Genomic DNA, 16,349 nt, shown 5'->3' with positions numbered 1-16,349 from the left:
TGCATTTCAAACTTTTGCTTTTTTGCTTTGTGCTGTCACTGAAATGCACTTTGGATCTGACAATCTGAGTGCCAAATAATTATGTTTATTTAGTTCACATTTCTTCCAGTGACCTTAAAAATGCAGTCCAGTTATTTTTGACCTGAGTTATGACTTCAAAACAACAACAGGGTAGACCCAAAAAAGTTTATTCTTTTCATCTGGACGTAGCGTTTTCAGTTGGAGAAATGTTTCATCATTCACCTGAGTGACTTTTTCATACACATACATTTGCATAATGACTGAAACTAGCACCACTGGTGAACAGTGGGCTGTGAGGTCAGTTGTCATGACCATTGATCAACAACCACTCACCATTGATCAGTTTTGAAGGGATTTCCTAACCTGGATGATTAAACAAGGATTAAGAAAACAATAGGTAGTATCGTCAAAATAATAAAATAATTTCTATGAAATAAAGCGCCACATACTAAATGTCTAAATGCCCCTTGTCTGTACTAGAAAAACTTCTGACCAGTAAGTACGCTGAAATAAAATCAACAAGCAGCCTACAAGGCTTTAGTGCTCTCTAGTTCAGGATTACGTTAGGCCCGTAGAGAACAAAAGGAGGTTGAAATGTCTTAAAAGCAGCAGGAAAAGAGCAAGGATTAAAGTTCATTAATGCTCATCAGAGAAAGACGAATATTTTAGAACACCTCTAAAACAGAGTGCCATCAGCACACTGAGCTTGGTGATACCATTTTAAAGAAAATGGATTGACTAGCAGGTGGTGCTTGTGTATGTGTTCATCTGTTATTTAGAAAATAACCTGAACTGAAGTAAAAGTTTGTTTTTTTAAATTTACCATCTGCTTTGCAAATTTGAAAAATCAGAGTAAAAAGGAACACAGCTGCAGCGTGTGTGTAAAAATGTCATAGACACAGATGTTGATTCATATCAACATATTAACATACTTAGTAATATTTTATTGTTGTGGATATTAAGTAAAAAGTGGTCAGGAGTTCAAATGTGATGTACGAGCTGTTACATATTTCTTTGAGTTATTATGTAATATACTGCAGCTTTTCCTGTTTGCTGTATCACATATTTCAGACAGGACGCAGCCTTGGCTCCAGCTATTCTCCAGTGGAGCAGGCTTATCACCCCAACTCACTTCAACTGTGATGCAAAGCAGCTTTCATGGGCTCAGACCCACAGGCAGGATGACAACCCTCTGGAGCGCAGAAGCTGCAGTGTTAACTGACTAACCTTCAGTTTGCAAGCAGCCTCGACCCTTCAACCCGAGCATCTCCTCAAAGCCTAGCCTTCCTGCCCAAACAGCTTCTCTGTGTATTTACTCGGAGGTGGAAATGGACACTTACGAAAGCTCATGTATTAAACAACGCCATCTGTGCTTGAGGCAGGCCAGCTGTCGAGAAGAAGGTGCGACAGATGATGTGGTCTTAGCTTAAATATTCAGAACGTCATTAGCACTAATCATGCATTGTGACTGTACAACTAGGACTGGATAATGATGAAAAAGTAGAGCAAAGTTAACTTTTGATTCTGCGCACCACATTGGATGTTAACAGCCTCAGCTCTGTTGGTCAATTGTCAAGTCAGTTCCCTAGAGCTCTTAGTTCTAAGAAGGCTCTTGTTGGTTGGTCTAGATTCTCAAATTAAAATGACTCAGTAAGTCTCCACTAACTCATTAAATATCCTTGAGATTAGCCAATAGCCATGCTAATAAAATCAATGGGGAAGGCATTGAGAAATACACAATAAATCTTCTTCCCCACACCCTCCAAAAAAATCTGACAAAATTAATAGAGCTAATCTGTCAGGATATGTCACACAATTTTCTTACTTTTTCCAGAAAGAAACTAAAATAATAGTATCAGCATTATTTTCTCCAAGAGCTCAGGCTGGCTTCTGTTTCAAATCGTCAACATTATGGACGTCAGCGGTCAGGAGACAGGTAAGACAGCAAGTGTATAAATCCTTCTGTAAAATGTGGTTAGTGCACTATTGTCAGAGTGATTGGCTCACAATGTGTAACACGCAACAAACTTCTACTAGTTCCAATTAGGGAATCTGGGTGGAAAAGTCTAATTAGATTCTTTATTACTCCACATATTACTAACAAATTTCAGCGGCATCAGCAACAATATTGGAGACAGTGTGGTCACTTAAAGACCAATCACTCTCATATCTTCTGGACATGTACACAATTGACACCATTATGGGACAGTATATTCAAGTTAATGGATGACATCATGGCTTATGCCACCCCTAAGGAACCCAAGACCTTCCTACTGGGTCTGCTACCCAGAGATTTGATACCAAAAAAGGACAGAAACTAGAAAGGCCATAACAAGGAATTGGATTAGCAGAGCAAGTGCTAGAGATTATAGAAGAAATACACTTGATCGAGAGACTAACTTTCTTTCTACGACTCGAAGGACATCTTTTTCCACAACACTGGACTAAATGGCACAATTACAAGCAAAGGCTTGAAGACTGTTATTTAATCCAGTCTATACCTCTTTATTTGTAAGATTCTTGAATAGTGTCCCAATTTGTTCCATTTATATTTCTGATATATTTTTGTTACATTTTTGTTGCTATGGAAAATTGGAAATAGAAAGTTTAAAAAAATGTGGTGAGTGCAGAAAAGTACCATAAGGTTCAGGCTATGTTAAAGAATGAAGGTGGTCATACCAAATATTGACTTCCAAGCTGATTAGAATTAAAGAAACTCTGTTTTGCCCAGTTCTGTACCTCTGAGACTTTTCATGTTTCTGTGTAAGGAATATGAAGAGGCCAGTGGGGTGAGGACACCAGCTAATTCATTCAGTCTGTTTCCTCTGCACATGGAGAGCTGTCGAGAGTTCAAGCTACATGTGGACACTGACATTATTCCTAATACCTTGCAAGTCAAAGAGTGAGCTAGCGTCTGTGGCTTTCTCTGAAGGCGCTTGAGTGATGGGGCGCAAGAAGGAGCGGTAGCCCTTCAGAATTGCTGCCATGAAGCGCAGAAAGGCTTCCTGGATCTCTAGCTCCAGTGTGTGGAGACTCTTCCCACAGCTCAACTCTGACGAATCGCTCATGCTCAGCTCCAGCAGCCCATCTGGTCGGTACTGACCTGAAGCAGGAGGAAAATGCATTTTAGCAGCTGACAGCACATATCAGGATCTTTAGGCTAATGTCAACATAAAGGGTAAATCACTACTTTCAGCTGAGCCAGCTGCATCATTTGCATTTTGATGAAGTGGTTCTGATCTAAGTGCATGTGTTGAAAGGTTTGTGCACAGCTGCAGTATTCCAGTAAGTAATCCTACTGTGAATGAGGATTAGTATTACATAATTACATTTTTTTAATCCTTAGTTGATATCCTTATTTAGAGACTTCCAACAGGGTTAAATGTCTCAACTACAACCTCTGGCATGCATATCAATATTCAGCACTTGTGGCAGTTACTGGCTAGATTTTCAACTTCACTGAATTAGAAAATTAAATTATTCAGATTCCTACAGCTCAAGAAGCAGCAGGTTTCATGTTCACTCAGTGGGTAAGCTTCCTCAAACGCGCAAAAAGTTGATAACAATACAGTGAGCCCCACACCAGAGCAGACGGATAATTAGGAGATTATGCTTTGATAGGATTATTGCTGGCTTTCAGATTTGAATGGAGAGCTGGACAAAGGAAAGTGAATGGAGAGCAAATTGTAAAGGCAACACAATCAGTGACTACAGATGATAAAAATAGAAGAGCGTGCAATGTGGAGACCTTAGTTAGACCCTAATTATCATTGAAAGTGATCTTTACCATAAATACATCCAGAAATGAACTAAATAAACGCCAACACTGGATGCAGTTTTACAATAATTTGCCCCACCGCTTCAGCACTCACCATCAACAAGCTGCTGGTAGAGATTATTCAGCACATTCATTAGGTTTTTACAAGCTTTCTTTGGCAGAATCTTCCATGTGAGGGCTCGCTTATCTTCATGGCTAGAAAAGCAGAAACATACACTGAGGCCAACATCAACATGAGCAGTGGTTAGGCCAAGAGGGATTTCAGACCACCCCAACGTTGTCTGGCTGGTAATAAGGCCAAAAATGATGCGAACCATTACTGACCTTACCTGGCACGCTAGAAAATTGCATTCTCGTCATATTAAAACAAGTCTGACACTACAAAAATAACCATTTCCACCCAATCTCTGGCCTGATGTCTAAAGTTAGAACTCATGAGCCAGCAGCTATGCTGTCTGAAAAATAGAGGGACCAAAGGATGTTGAGCTTATAGCTTAGAAGGTGCTGTATGGATCGCTGTATAGAACAATGAACACGGTGAAGATTAAGCTCAGCAAAATTCACTTTCTTACCTAAATACCTACAGCTGTGGGAAGGTTTTAAGGATTGTGCTTACTGGAAGATGGTGTTTGTGTCCAGGTCCACGCAACTGACATCCGGAGGGGGATCATAAAGATCAAAGTAGCGAGAGTCCACGCCTACAATGAACGGACAGGGGGCACTCAACACATCAGCCAACGCCAGGGGGCACAGAGGAATATACGGGCAGGGCCAGTGGAACGGAAAAATCATCTGAGGAGGGTGAAAAAGAGCACAAGAGCAGAAAAATCAGACAAACCTCCTTCAGTGAATTTCCAGTTAACACAGGACTGAGCTATAGTGCACGTGGTCAGATTCACAGTATAGCTGAGCCATGTATAGGATTAAAACAAAACGTGAACACCATCTGCAGTGTTAAGAAAATGTTTGTGACCCCCCATCCCCTCCCTTCTCTATCTCCTTTGACCTCCTCGTCCAGGTGTAACAACAGAATTACGGTGGATACAGGACATTCCACATTTCGTTTGGATTAAGGTCCAGACTTTGGCTTCATCATTCTAAAGCATTATGTTTAACTGTTCTTTGGTACTTGTATGCTTTAGATCATTGGCTCTCCTCATTACCCACAGATGTCCTGAAAATTTCATTTGTGTGCTGGTATAATTCTTAATTTTTTCTTAATTTTTTCCATCAGTGATGACAAGTATTTCTATGACACCACCACAATGTTTCACAGATGGAAAAAGGCTCCCATCCAGGAATGCTGATTATTCCTTTCTCCAAACATAATGCTTCTCATTTGAAATAAAAACAATCTATTCTCCATCCACAAAAACACTGGTTCAACAGCTTGCTGGCTTGTCCTGACTTGTCCATGTTCTAAAGAGAAGTTGTGTTCTCCTTGCATCCCTTTACTTCAAATTGCTGTTGTTTAGTATTATCTCGTTGGGGGAAACACGGAGTTAACTTCTGTGAAAGAGCCCTTTAGGTCCTGGGAAGTTACCCAGAGTTCTTTCATAGTCATTCAGACTTTAACATGACATTTTCCTTGAGTGATTTCTGTTGGTTGACCCCTCCTGTGGAAAGTAAGTATAGGTGGTTCTATGTCATGTTTAGCATCACAAACTTTTAATGTTAAGGTCAGGCTTGGATAAATCCACACTCTTAAAAGTAGGACACCCACTCACACCTGCTTGTCATCTGACTGAAAACACCTCTATCTAATTTCACCTTCAAATTTACTGCTCATCTTATTAGTTCACTTTTCTATCACGGAAAAGTCAGTGGCCAACTATATATTTCTATGACTGGATTTGAAGGTTTTCTTTTTTACCTACAACAATGTTTTATTGTATTTATAGAGATATATAGACAGGGGTTCACAAATGTTTTCTTGCAATTGTAAATGCTGCCATTCATTTAAATTAAGTATAAAACAAGAAGGCAGTGAAACTAAGAGCAGATAGAGCACTCTATGACAGCTGAATGGAGTTACTTACAGACACGAGAGCCTCAGTAACACTGGTCAGTACGGCCGGTCGTAGTGAATGGATCAGGATCTTATGTTCAGTGACAGCAAACACCAGCAAGGTGACAGCGTTCTCTGGCCCAAGGTTGTGGAGCAGTGTGGAAAATCGACCACCACTAAATAAATAAATATATAAATGATTTTCTTTTAAATTGTTTCTTTTAAAATCTATTGTATATATTCTTTGAAAGAAAGGCTTTAGGTTTCTCAAACAACTCTAATATTTATAATATAAGGCCGAGTTCAGACCTGATTATATAAACTTGGCACAGAAAGTAAGGTAATTTGGATTTGGTGGATTATTTCTTTGTTGTAACAACAATTCTTGGAAAAAAATGTGGTACCTGGACAAACTTCAAATGTTGATTTTTAAGTAACCTAAGGTAAATACAACTGCAATAAAAATGTTCAAACGTTAAAGTAATACTCAGCCATGGAAAATTAAGGTAACTGATACCAATAGTACACCTTCAACTAGAACAGGGAAGGCCATTAAAGATGTTGAAGTGCTTCTAATGTTCAAAATATTAAAATGACCATTTAAGTAGAACCATGAAAGTCAAAACATGATCTGGAAGAACAGAAAAAAAAATTCAGATATGGCATTTCTGCTCATCAGAAAAACAAAAACACCCATATCACTGCAATGGTGGTTGCATGTGACTGTCAAAGCGTCACAGTCACATGCAACTGTGACGCTTTGATACACAAATGCAGTCTTGCAGTCCAAATATGAAGAGTGTTCAAAAGGAACAGTACCTGCAACCTCATTACAAATGTCTAAAGTCTGTAAAGTAACATCTGGATCAGCCAAAGTCATTTTGAAAACAAGTGCAGTGGACAGATGAAGGTCACACAGAGCTGTCTGGCAACAATCACAATGATTTGTAGAAATAAAGTGAAGCCGCGCCTAATTTAACAAAAACTTTAGATTGGAAACATATTTTCGTTTGGAGCTGGTGGGGATTCAGGGGCAAAGGAGAATCTGCATGAATAGACAAAAACAGGTACAAACTAACAAACCCTACCCAAAAGAAAGTAAGAGCATTGGCTACGAACCCACATTTTTCTATAAATATTTGTGTGGTCTCAGAATTTTACAATCTCAGTTTAAACTGAAACATTTAAGAAGCAAAGATTTAATTTTTCATGCAGTTTTATTTAATTTGATGGGACCAACATGCCTCTAAAACTTTGAGACACAGACAATAAAAGGCTGGAAATTTAAGTGGTCCTTAAAAAACAGCTGTGAGAACATTTTGCACCTAATGAGTGTCACTGGCAACAGGCCAGGAACACGACTGTATGAAAACAAGAGGATCTCAGGCACCACTGTGGGCATAACAGGGCATGACATGTTTCTGTCATGGAAATCACTGCATGGACTCAAGAACACTTCCAGAAGTCATTGTGCCATCCGCAAATACAGGTTAAAGCTCTATCATGTGAAGAAGAAGCCCTATGTGAAGATGATCCAGGAACACAGCTTTCTTCTCTGGACCAAAGCTCATTTAAAATGTAATGAGGCAAAATGTAAAACTGTTCTGGGGTCAGATTATATCAGTGTGTTCAGTTTGAAAGCCTGCATCTCTGATGATATAGAGTTGCATTAGTACCTCTAGAACTGACACTTGCACATGTGGAAAGTTGCCATCAATGCTGAGAGGTATTTACAGGTGGCAGCTTTTTCAGGGAAGCCCTTGAATATTTTAGCAAGACGGTGCTACTGCATCTATTACATCAGCATAACTTACATGCAGTCCAGACCTTTCACCATTTAAAAAAAGCTGGAAACAAAAATCCTGTATCAGACAAAAATGGGATGCTACACAGCAGTAAATATGACCCTGTTGCAAATTTTTTGGGACATGCTGGTGCAATTTTTTTCTGACAAACTGTACATTTTGTCAGTTCAACAATTTGATATGTTTTCTAACTGACCTTTTACACATATTTCTTTAGATCTGACACCAAAACTAACATTTAGCACTAAGAAACTTTGAGCACAGCTGCTCTTACCTGAGCGGTAATGGAGAAGAGACCGGCTGGCTCAGCATCAGGCTGTCATGAGGGGAAAGCTAAAGAAAAGCTGGAAAATGAGATAAAACCAACCACGCAAAAAAAGTCTGCACTGAATCATTTAAATGTTCATTCATAATGAAGGACCAAAAGCGGTGCACCCCTGCGGGTGAACTAACACCTTCAGAAATCAACTCATTCTTCAGCAAGATGCAGGTTAAACATTCTAGCCTGCATTAAATGCAATAAGCATCACAAAGAACCATTTTGCTCTTGCAGTTAAAACATACCTGCACAAGGATGCGAGGCCTCTGAGAAGAAGGGAAGGGAACTTTGTGCATGAAGTGGGAGATGTGCCTGGAATGAAGAAAAATGAGTGGAACATAAGGCCAGATATACCAGCAGTAGGCAGCAGAATAATCCATCTGTTCAACCAGTAATGAGCAGGAGTGAAATACACAAAGCATGACTCTTCTGTTACACATTACCTTACCAGCAGAATTACAAGTATGTATCTGACCAAACACAATTTCTGTTCCCTTTTTTCTTCCTCCATGTGAGAAAAAAATTTATTTTCTCTTTTTCAACTCTAACATCAGGAAACACAGGTCCAGGTTCAGACACAATTAAAACTAAACTAATGACATATCTCAGCGTGACACCATGTAGCAAACTGCCAAAGAAAAGAGTTATATTTCCACAACCCAATCATTGTAGTCGCTAGAACACTAAATAATAACATGTTCAGCAACCAGAGCATACAATTTTTAAATGAAGAGAGAAAACACAGAGTACCCACTTCTCAATGGGCAGGGCATGAGGGCCTGAGATGGAGTAGCGATAGAGGAATGTGAGGAACTTGCGGAAAGCATCGAAGAAGGGCCAGTGAGAGAGCAGGCAGATACACTTGTTGGTGTAGACTGAGCGCGGGCTGCCGTTTGCGGTGCTGCTGGTGCCAGCGGCCATACAGCTGGAGGGAGAGGGTTTGTGAGGGTCGGGGATCAGGAGACCCAGCTGGGAGAGCTGCTGATCGGTCAGGCACTCCTGTGGGTAGGGCTCATAGAACTGAATGGCAGCACCGTAAACCTGGTAGAGGAGAAATAAAAACACAGGAAACCAGAAACAGTCTAAATACTTATATACCTCTGTGATGTGATAATGCCACAGTCAGACACTTTTCTTGGTTTAGATTTGCTTTTGAAAAGGATGCAAAAAAAGATTTTTGTAAATAATAATTGATCTGCCAGTGTTTCTGTGACTGGTTAATAAACTAAAAGAAAAAAAATCATGCCATTTGCAATTTTACATGCCCAACTTCACATCTTAAAATTACTTGCTTTATCTATCTGACCGCCTAAACTCAAAGATTTCATTTACACAATTCAGTCAGTGCTCATTGCAAATGTTGCAAATGAAAATCAACTAAAACCCATCAACCTATCAAAATAGTTCCCAACCACTTTATGCTAATCAGCCAATTAGTTCTGATAAGCCAATCATTTTCTTTAGTATCTCCTCTCTCACTCACACAAGCAGACATACTGGCAAAACCTGAAAAAGTTGATTCTCAGCACACTGGCATACCAGCTTAGCATGTGAGATAGTGAAATTAAAATGTTCTTACATTAAAAATTTTCCTAACATAATAATAATAAAAAAACCCCCACTCGAACAGTAATATCAACAGTTAAATTAGCCCACATCTTGTGCATCCTGTGAGTTGACTGAGGCAACACCGCACAGGTCACTGATGAAACATACAGCATGGGAATTGAGTTAAGCAGCGGTAAAGACCTATTGCAGTGCTTTGCCTCGAGGTTTCTTAGCATAATGTAAACTGTAATGGATTTTCTGCAGTTTATTTCTTTTTAGGACATCCAGTACCAAAATGAATGAATGCTGGCTCCTGCCCACCAGATTCTACAGCCTTTTCAGGGCGCAACGACAATCTAAAATGTCCTTGCTGTCCAGAAACTTTCCATCCAGTCTGTGTGTAGCTGTTTAACTTCTACTGATCATTGAAATGCCAACAGTGGTTCAAACAAACAGCAGTTAGCTGAGCTTTATAAATCTCCTCTGCTTCCTGGAAATATGAGACCTTCCCACAGATCAAAGCTAACGGGCTTATCAGCTGTGTTGCCTGTTTGGGTCCGTTTTTCACATTTTCCTCTGAAAGGAACTCAGGCCTTTGTTTGCCAATGAGTGGGTGTGTTTGCTTCTATGTACACACTGTGGTCAAAAATGAAGCCTTTTTATTAAAAAGCACTGTGTTTTCATTCTATGAATGTCTATGAATGACTTTCCTTCTTCCACCACAAAGTTTACGGTTTCATCCAGAAACAGAAAGCCAACTAGAAATAAAACTGGAGATTTGACACCTTTTAACTGACGATAAAGTTACAAAAAAAGTAGCAGAGACTGTGGTTATGGCAATAAATATAGAATATTTAACTTAGGCGTGATTGCTCAGTTATCAATGGAGTCTGCAGACTGCCAGAGTCCAGCTGGGTCTTCCTCTGACCTTGGCTAGTAAATGACAAGGCAGCAAACACACTGTCCTCACCAAATATCCCCGTTAGAGTCAACCTTCCAAACACACACACACAGAAACTTGACTCAGCAGCAGCAGACCGAGAAGGGTTTGGCACTGCCAACTGCTGCTGACCTCTAACTGACCTTGTTCAGCAGAGCAAACGATTAAACAGTGGAAGGCTTTGGATGTTATTTGTTTTCAATCGTGATTGTTTTACCACATAATTCACTAATATGTGTCAATATGACACTAACCACAACTGGACACCATTCCAAACCCAGAGATCAGCACAGCAGGCCAGAGCTTGTGTTTAGATTTGGAAACCAAGGATGTGCCTGTGTGCCTGTTTGAAACTGGAATTGTGCTCCTCTGCTGATGTGTCAGTGAACCTCTGCCGGGTTTGTTTGCATAAATTTACCCTTTCTTCTTTAATAAAGAATTCAAGATAGAAAAAAGCAAAGTTGGGCAACCATAAAAAGATGGCTTGTTGAGAAAAATGAGTTTCCTTTGGACTCCACAGTCCAAAAACATGCACGTTTTAGGATAACTGGTGACTGTAACTTGGCTGTCTGTCTCTATGTCTTAGCACTTGTAACCTTATCTATGGGGAATACTCTCCAATATAAGACTGCTGCAGCCCATTTTGAAATCTGAAAAGCCCCTCCAGTCAACCCAGGCCTTTAACCGTGATCATCACACAAGTCTATTGATTTCTTGATTACTAAGGTCTATCTTGGAAAATTAAAACTGTCCCTCTTTTTGAAGTGTGCTAAGTATTTGGATATTTTACTAATTCCTCAACATATCAAACTGTACGTATTGATGGATCAAAGTAAGTTTATATTACCCGCGTGAACAATGTTTACACCGCACAACACTATATTTTAGCCTTTATATAACTGGAATTGAAGGTAATAATGCCTCTTTTAAAGTGTGATATGATTTATGATGGGAAAATGCATGACTGGGATACTAAATATATCAGGTTACTGGTTTGATGTGCATATGTGTGAGAGAGTGACTCATTAACAGAAACAGAGTCTGCATTGTTGTGCCCTGAGAAGCAAAAGAAATAGCTCCATAAAAAGACAAAAGGAACAACCTTGTCCTTACAGTAGTGTTCAGGCATTTACTCTTCTAGTGAGCTGGTAGATTCTTTTTTGGGGGTGGGGGGGGTGGGGGGGGGGAGGCTGTTTTATTGTTGTGTTTTAATGCAAAGTTGCTGCCTTAAAATACAAAGCACTACATATGAGTTTATAAGGTTTTGGCAACATGCCTGACCTATTTTTACTTCTGGCATGCAGCACAATGTGGTTTTCTCGTGCCCTACTACAGTGTATGACTCTGTGGTCGTGTCAGCTGTACAGATGGCAGTTGAAGTCTGTTGATGAGGTCTAACAGTCAGTGGGAGGCTCTCAGATCCAATGCTGTTGCCAGAGAAGCTTGTAAGTCACCTGGATGAGTGAGAAATAAAGTAGTGTGGCCAAATATCCATTCATTTATCTCACCTTCTCTCCAGAGGCTCCGGTGAGGACAAAGGTGGAAAAAACAGGGAGGGAGTATTTGGTGTTAGCTGGCCAGCACTCAATTGTGGCCCCCATGGGAAGGCAGAAGAGAGGAACAGACTCTGGCAGAGGGAATGACTCATAGTCCTCCTCTGGATATCTGCTGAATAAACCTAACAGAAGGAAAAAAAGAAACAACAAAACCCCAAACAAACAACTGAGAACTCAATTTAGAGAGCAGCTGAGGGCAACAGCCTACTATGAATAACAATTACAAGCTAATGTGGATGCAAAATTGCCTTTCTAATAAGCTTAAAAGCAAACAAGTGCAATGTACTATAATCACAAAGATAATGTACAACTTTATCGAGGCAACGTGTCACTAGAAACGCCTGGCTTTGTAATAAGCAAACAGTCCTACATAATCGCACATTCAGACAATTAGTTACTGTCAGTGGACACAAATGAAGAACAATGAAGTACTGATTTTACTTTGGCACTTACTTAACTCTTGAGCTGCATCCAGCTTGATAAAGGATGATATGAACTAAGCGGTTACACAAAGAGCTTTACGATTTAAAGTTATGCCTTATTAGGAATGTGGACACTTCTGCTAGTTCAAGTAAATGACACTGCAAACACTTGCCAGCTACTTACTAAACAGTAGGGGTGGGGGAAAAAATCAATACTGTGTAGTATCGTGATATTTTGTTTGCTAATAATGTATCGATACAGGGACAGCAGAAATCGATATTTTGTTACAAAAAAGGTTTTTGTGGACTGGAACTCTTCAGAGCATGTTGATCCTTTTTCTGAGCAAGAATCCTGACATTCCTTCACTGTCCAAATGTGTTTAACTTGTTTTTTGGCAGCAATAAACATGACAGTTTACTTATTTTAATTTAAGACATGTTTTATTTTAATTAAGTTTAAAACTTTTTTTATTTAATGTTAAATTATATTTTGTTTTAATTTACTTTCAAATTCTTCAGTTGCTGAATGGGCTGCATAGTTTTCATAAATTGCATAGTTCAGAATAGCTATAATTGTACCAGATGGTTGCATTCAGTTAAGTTGGACTAGACTGTAATACAAACCGTTCAGTTTGTCAACAATAAAACTGACTGAAATGAGAGAAAGACTGAGTGCGAGGCTTTGATATTAGATAAAATGAATATTGATAAAGTTTACCTTTATGTACAGAATTTGAATATCGCAAAATATTTTAAAAAATTGCAATAATATCGTATCGTGCGTTAAGTATTGTGATAATATCGTATCGTGGGATGTGAAAAACTGTGTCATATTCTTTTTAGTTGTGAAAACTGTGACGAGTACGATACAAACTGGTGAAGGTAAAGCTGAAAGTAAAAAGTTGTATTTTTAGAAACAATGGTTGTGGTGCTAAAGATAAACTTTTACTTTGAAAGCAAATGGCTTCCATTTGTTTGTGGTGTACTTTGCTAAGTCTCACCACAGCTTGGTGATGATCTTTAGCTTCATTTTTAGTCTCCTCCAAAAAATAAAATATAGCCCTTTAGCTGTGGTTGATGAGAATGCTGAAATAAACAGCAAATGTGCCACAGGAGCCAAATAATTTCTTGAAAATGGTTATTAAGCTCGGTTACACTGTAAAGTTTCACTGAATTATACAGGCAATCATTTTTTCTGTTAGTCTAATATATATATATTGGATTACAAAACTTTAACACTAAACGCACTAAAAGGAGGAGGGCCTTAGCAGTTCCCTGTGCTAAATACCCTACTACATTAGACACTCTGACTAATGTCCTGCTCCACAGCTATAAGTGCTCCTTCACATGTCATTTCTACATGAAAACCAAACATCCATCGCAGAACAAACTTATCTTTGCTCACATATGGATTAAACCTGAAGCTTGTTGCTTGGTGGATTTCCTTCCTGGCTTGAAGTGTTGAAAATAAGCATCATTTCTGTGAGCTGACTCATCCAAAGCATTAGATAATATCGCTTCACAGTCTGCTGCATATTCACAACACAACAAAACGTCAGCAAGTCTGAGACTCAGCCAAACCCGGCGACTCTGAGCCAATAGTGTTATCAGAAAATCTTATGTCAGTGTTTTTGAAATGGGGAAGACACACAGTATTTAATGTGGCATAATCACCACCTTACATGTAAATATATGCTAACCATTAACTCCCTAGCAGGGAATAATGTTGGCATGCAGAGGCTTATCACTTCACTTCAATTCTTGTTTAAACAAGCCGAATTGCAAGCATTACTGTAGCAGAGTGCCCTCCTGCAGCCAGTGCAGAATACGCTTGTCTCAACATCACTACACCAACACAGTTACAGCGAATATAGAAACAACCGATATGCAATAAACAGTTAGGACTTCGACAATTTATTATTCATAAAAGAGTGGGTAACTTTCTAAATGCATTGCAAAATCCACTCTGACTAGTCAAATTTTTCTCACCCACAATGCAAATAATTTGGCAGAAGAGAAAGCTACCTACAGACAACATACCATTTGATTTCTTAGAGGTTCACATCAGTATTTGGATCTGTGTGCACTGACAGTTATCAGATTAAAAAGGCTTACCTGCTTTGTACGCTATTGTGTTGGTTTTGGCCACAGACTTCTTGTAACACAGGTAGACTGAGGATCCCCACTGAAAACAAGAGCAGAAAACAGGTCATACTGTTATCCTCTGGGTCATCTTAGGGCCAATCAGGATCAAAACGCATCAAAATCTCATCTGGGCTCGCATTCCACTTAATCCTTTTCAGAACTGCAATTCTTTCAAATAACTAACAACAAGCACTATTTAAGTGTTTTTATTGTGCAGCACAGTATCAGCCTAGGATCTGTTCTCTGTATGTGGATAGCCATAAAATCAAACTTGCTCCCATCATGTTTATTAAATGTAAACAAGATTAAATAATGGACCTAAACGGCAGAAGTGGCAGCCAACCGTGGCTGCAGCATTCCTGAGGGAGGACGCTGTTGTGATTAGTGCACTGATAATACTAAACATTTTCAGAGGAGACATACTGTATTGTCTCCACCAGCAATGTTTTGACCCTTTAGACTCTTTACGTTTGGAGAGTTACTGCTTTAGTCAGGAGAAGATACAGCAGATACACTAAGTATCGAATATGGCACCAATATTCAAAATAAATATATTTCTAAAGGTGCTACTGACATGAATTTCTCACCAGATGTTGGTAACGACCCATTTAATCTACACATGCAAAAAAAAATCATAGTCATAGATCTCCATATATTAAGTCACATGTAATAACTAAAGAAATCTTTAGATTTATTTGCATAGATTTCTATTTATTTCCTAAAGCGAATGGTCTTACTTTGCTGAAACCTTCAAAACGACTTTTGCTTGCAACAGCTTTTGTCCAGATTAGAGGTGGGGAAGAGAAAGCCGAAGCAAAATCTGAATAAAGAACATCATAAACTGTTGACCCTTACATTTAGGAGATCTGGGTGTTCTGTTACTCTGTAGGGGGCATTTCGCTTGTATGGTCTAGTTAATTTGTGTGCCTTTAATTTATGGGCTATAAACAGTGCTATCTGAACTCCAGGGGGGCACACCAATAAAACCACTGCACCTATAATAACCTATATAAGATAAGTCGCTATGCCTCGAAAGAACTAAGTTCAATTTCAGCACATCTATGTTCTTCCACTTCCACGCAGTCTACAAAGTTAGATGGTTAAAAATCTAACTTCAGTGTGGTATGGTAGGACATGGTTAATGTCTCTGAATCAATAGAGTCCTCAATGGACACATCTCTGGCTTTGATTACATTAACAGCTTAGTAGGACACTAATGGCTTGCAACACAATACTTCCTGGTGCAAAAATAAAGCTAAAAGAAAATCCATTAGGCCCTCATTCTGTGCAATATTCAGACTCTCCAAAACCATCCAGGGGCTAGTTCTGTCCAGCAGGCTGGGTATTTCACACCTCTGCCTTAGAGGTTTGGAAATTAGTTCTGAGTGATCACATCACTGGTCTTTATCACAACACTTACGGGAGATTTTCCACTTGTGTGTCACTGTGTTAGATATTGTGCTCCATCACCATCATGAGAACACCAAAGACAGTAATATCTCACTCTGACTCGGTTTCCCAGACAAGTGTCATTTGGAACAATGCTGAGTGTAGAACTGTGTGTAAAATAAGTGGTAGAGCAGGTCATCTACTGATTGGAAGGTTGGTGGTTCGATTCCTGGCTTCCCCTAGTCTGCATGTCAAATATCCTTGGGCAATATACTAACCCCAAATTGCTCTCCGGATGCATCCATCGGAGTATGAGTGTGTGTGAATGTTAGTTAGAAAGCACCTACAAAAATCTGCTGGTGTGAATGGGTGAATGCACAAGTTGTGTAAAGCGCTTTGAGTGCTCAGAAGAGTAGAA

General features: G+C 39.3%; 1 protein-coding gene across 5 annotated transcripts in view; it reads right to left on the bottom strand.

Moving 5' to 3' along the window:
- The window catches only part of LOC146583734 (C-myc promoter-binding protein-like), a 90,242-nt gene that overhangs the window by 39,090 nt on the left and 34,803 nt on the right, over positions 1–16,349 (bottom strand). For all 5 annotated transcript variants that reach the window (XM_085276612.1, XM_085276603.1, XM_085276630.1 and 2 more), the window contains 9 exons: positions 14,513–14,582; positions 11,928–12,097; positions 8,686–8,972; positions 8,177–8,243; positions 7,887–7,945; positions 5,839–5,983; positions 4,416–4,591; positions 3,894–3,994; positions 2,909–3,124 (listed from right to left, as the gene is read on the bottom strand). In XM_085276612.1, coding sequence (XP_085132738.1) covers positions 2,909–3,124; positions 3,894–3,994; positions 4,416–4,591; positions 5,839–5,983; positions 7,887–7,945; positions 8,177–8,243; positions 8,686–8,972; positions 11,928–12,097; positions 14,513–14,582 — 1,291 coding nt within the window. The remainder of the gene's footprint in view (positions 1–2,908; positions 3,125–3,893; positions 3,995–4,415; positions 4,592–5,838; positions 5,984–7,886; positions 7,946–8,176; positions 8,244–8,685; positions 8,973–11,927; positions 12,098–14,512; positions 14,583–16,349) is intronic.

The sequence above is a fragment of the Mchenga conophoros genome, linkage group LG1 (genome assembly GCF_057382185.1).
Source record: "Mchenga conophoros isolate Kocher_MC1m ecotype Shallow Benthic linkage group LG1, M_conophoros_male_GT1.1, whole genome shotgun sequence".
NCBI lineage: Eukaryota > Metazoa > Chordata > Actinopteri > Cichliformes > Cichlidae > Mchenga > Mchenga conophoros.
This window is presented reverse-complemented; position numbering and strand designations above follow the sequence as displayed.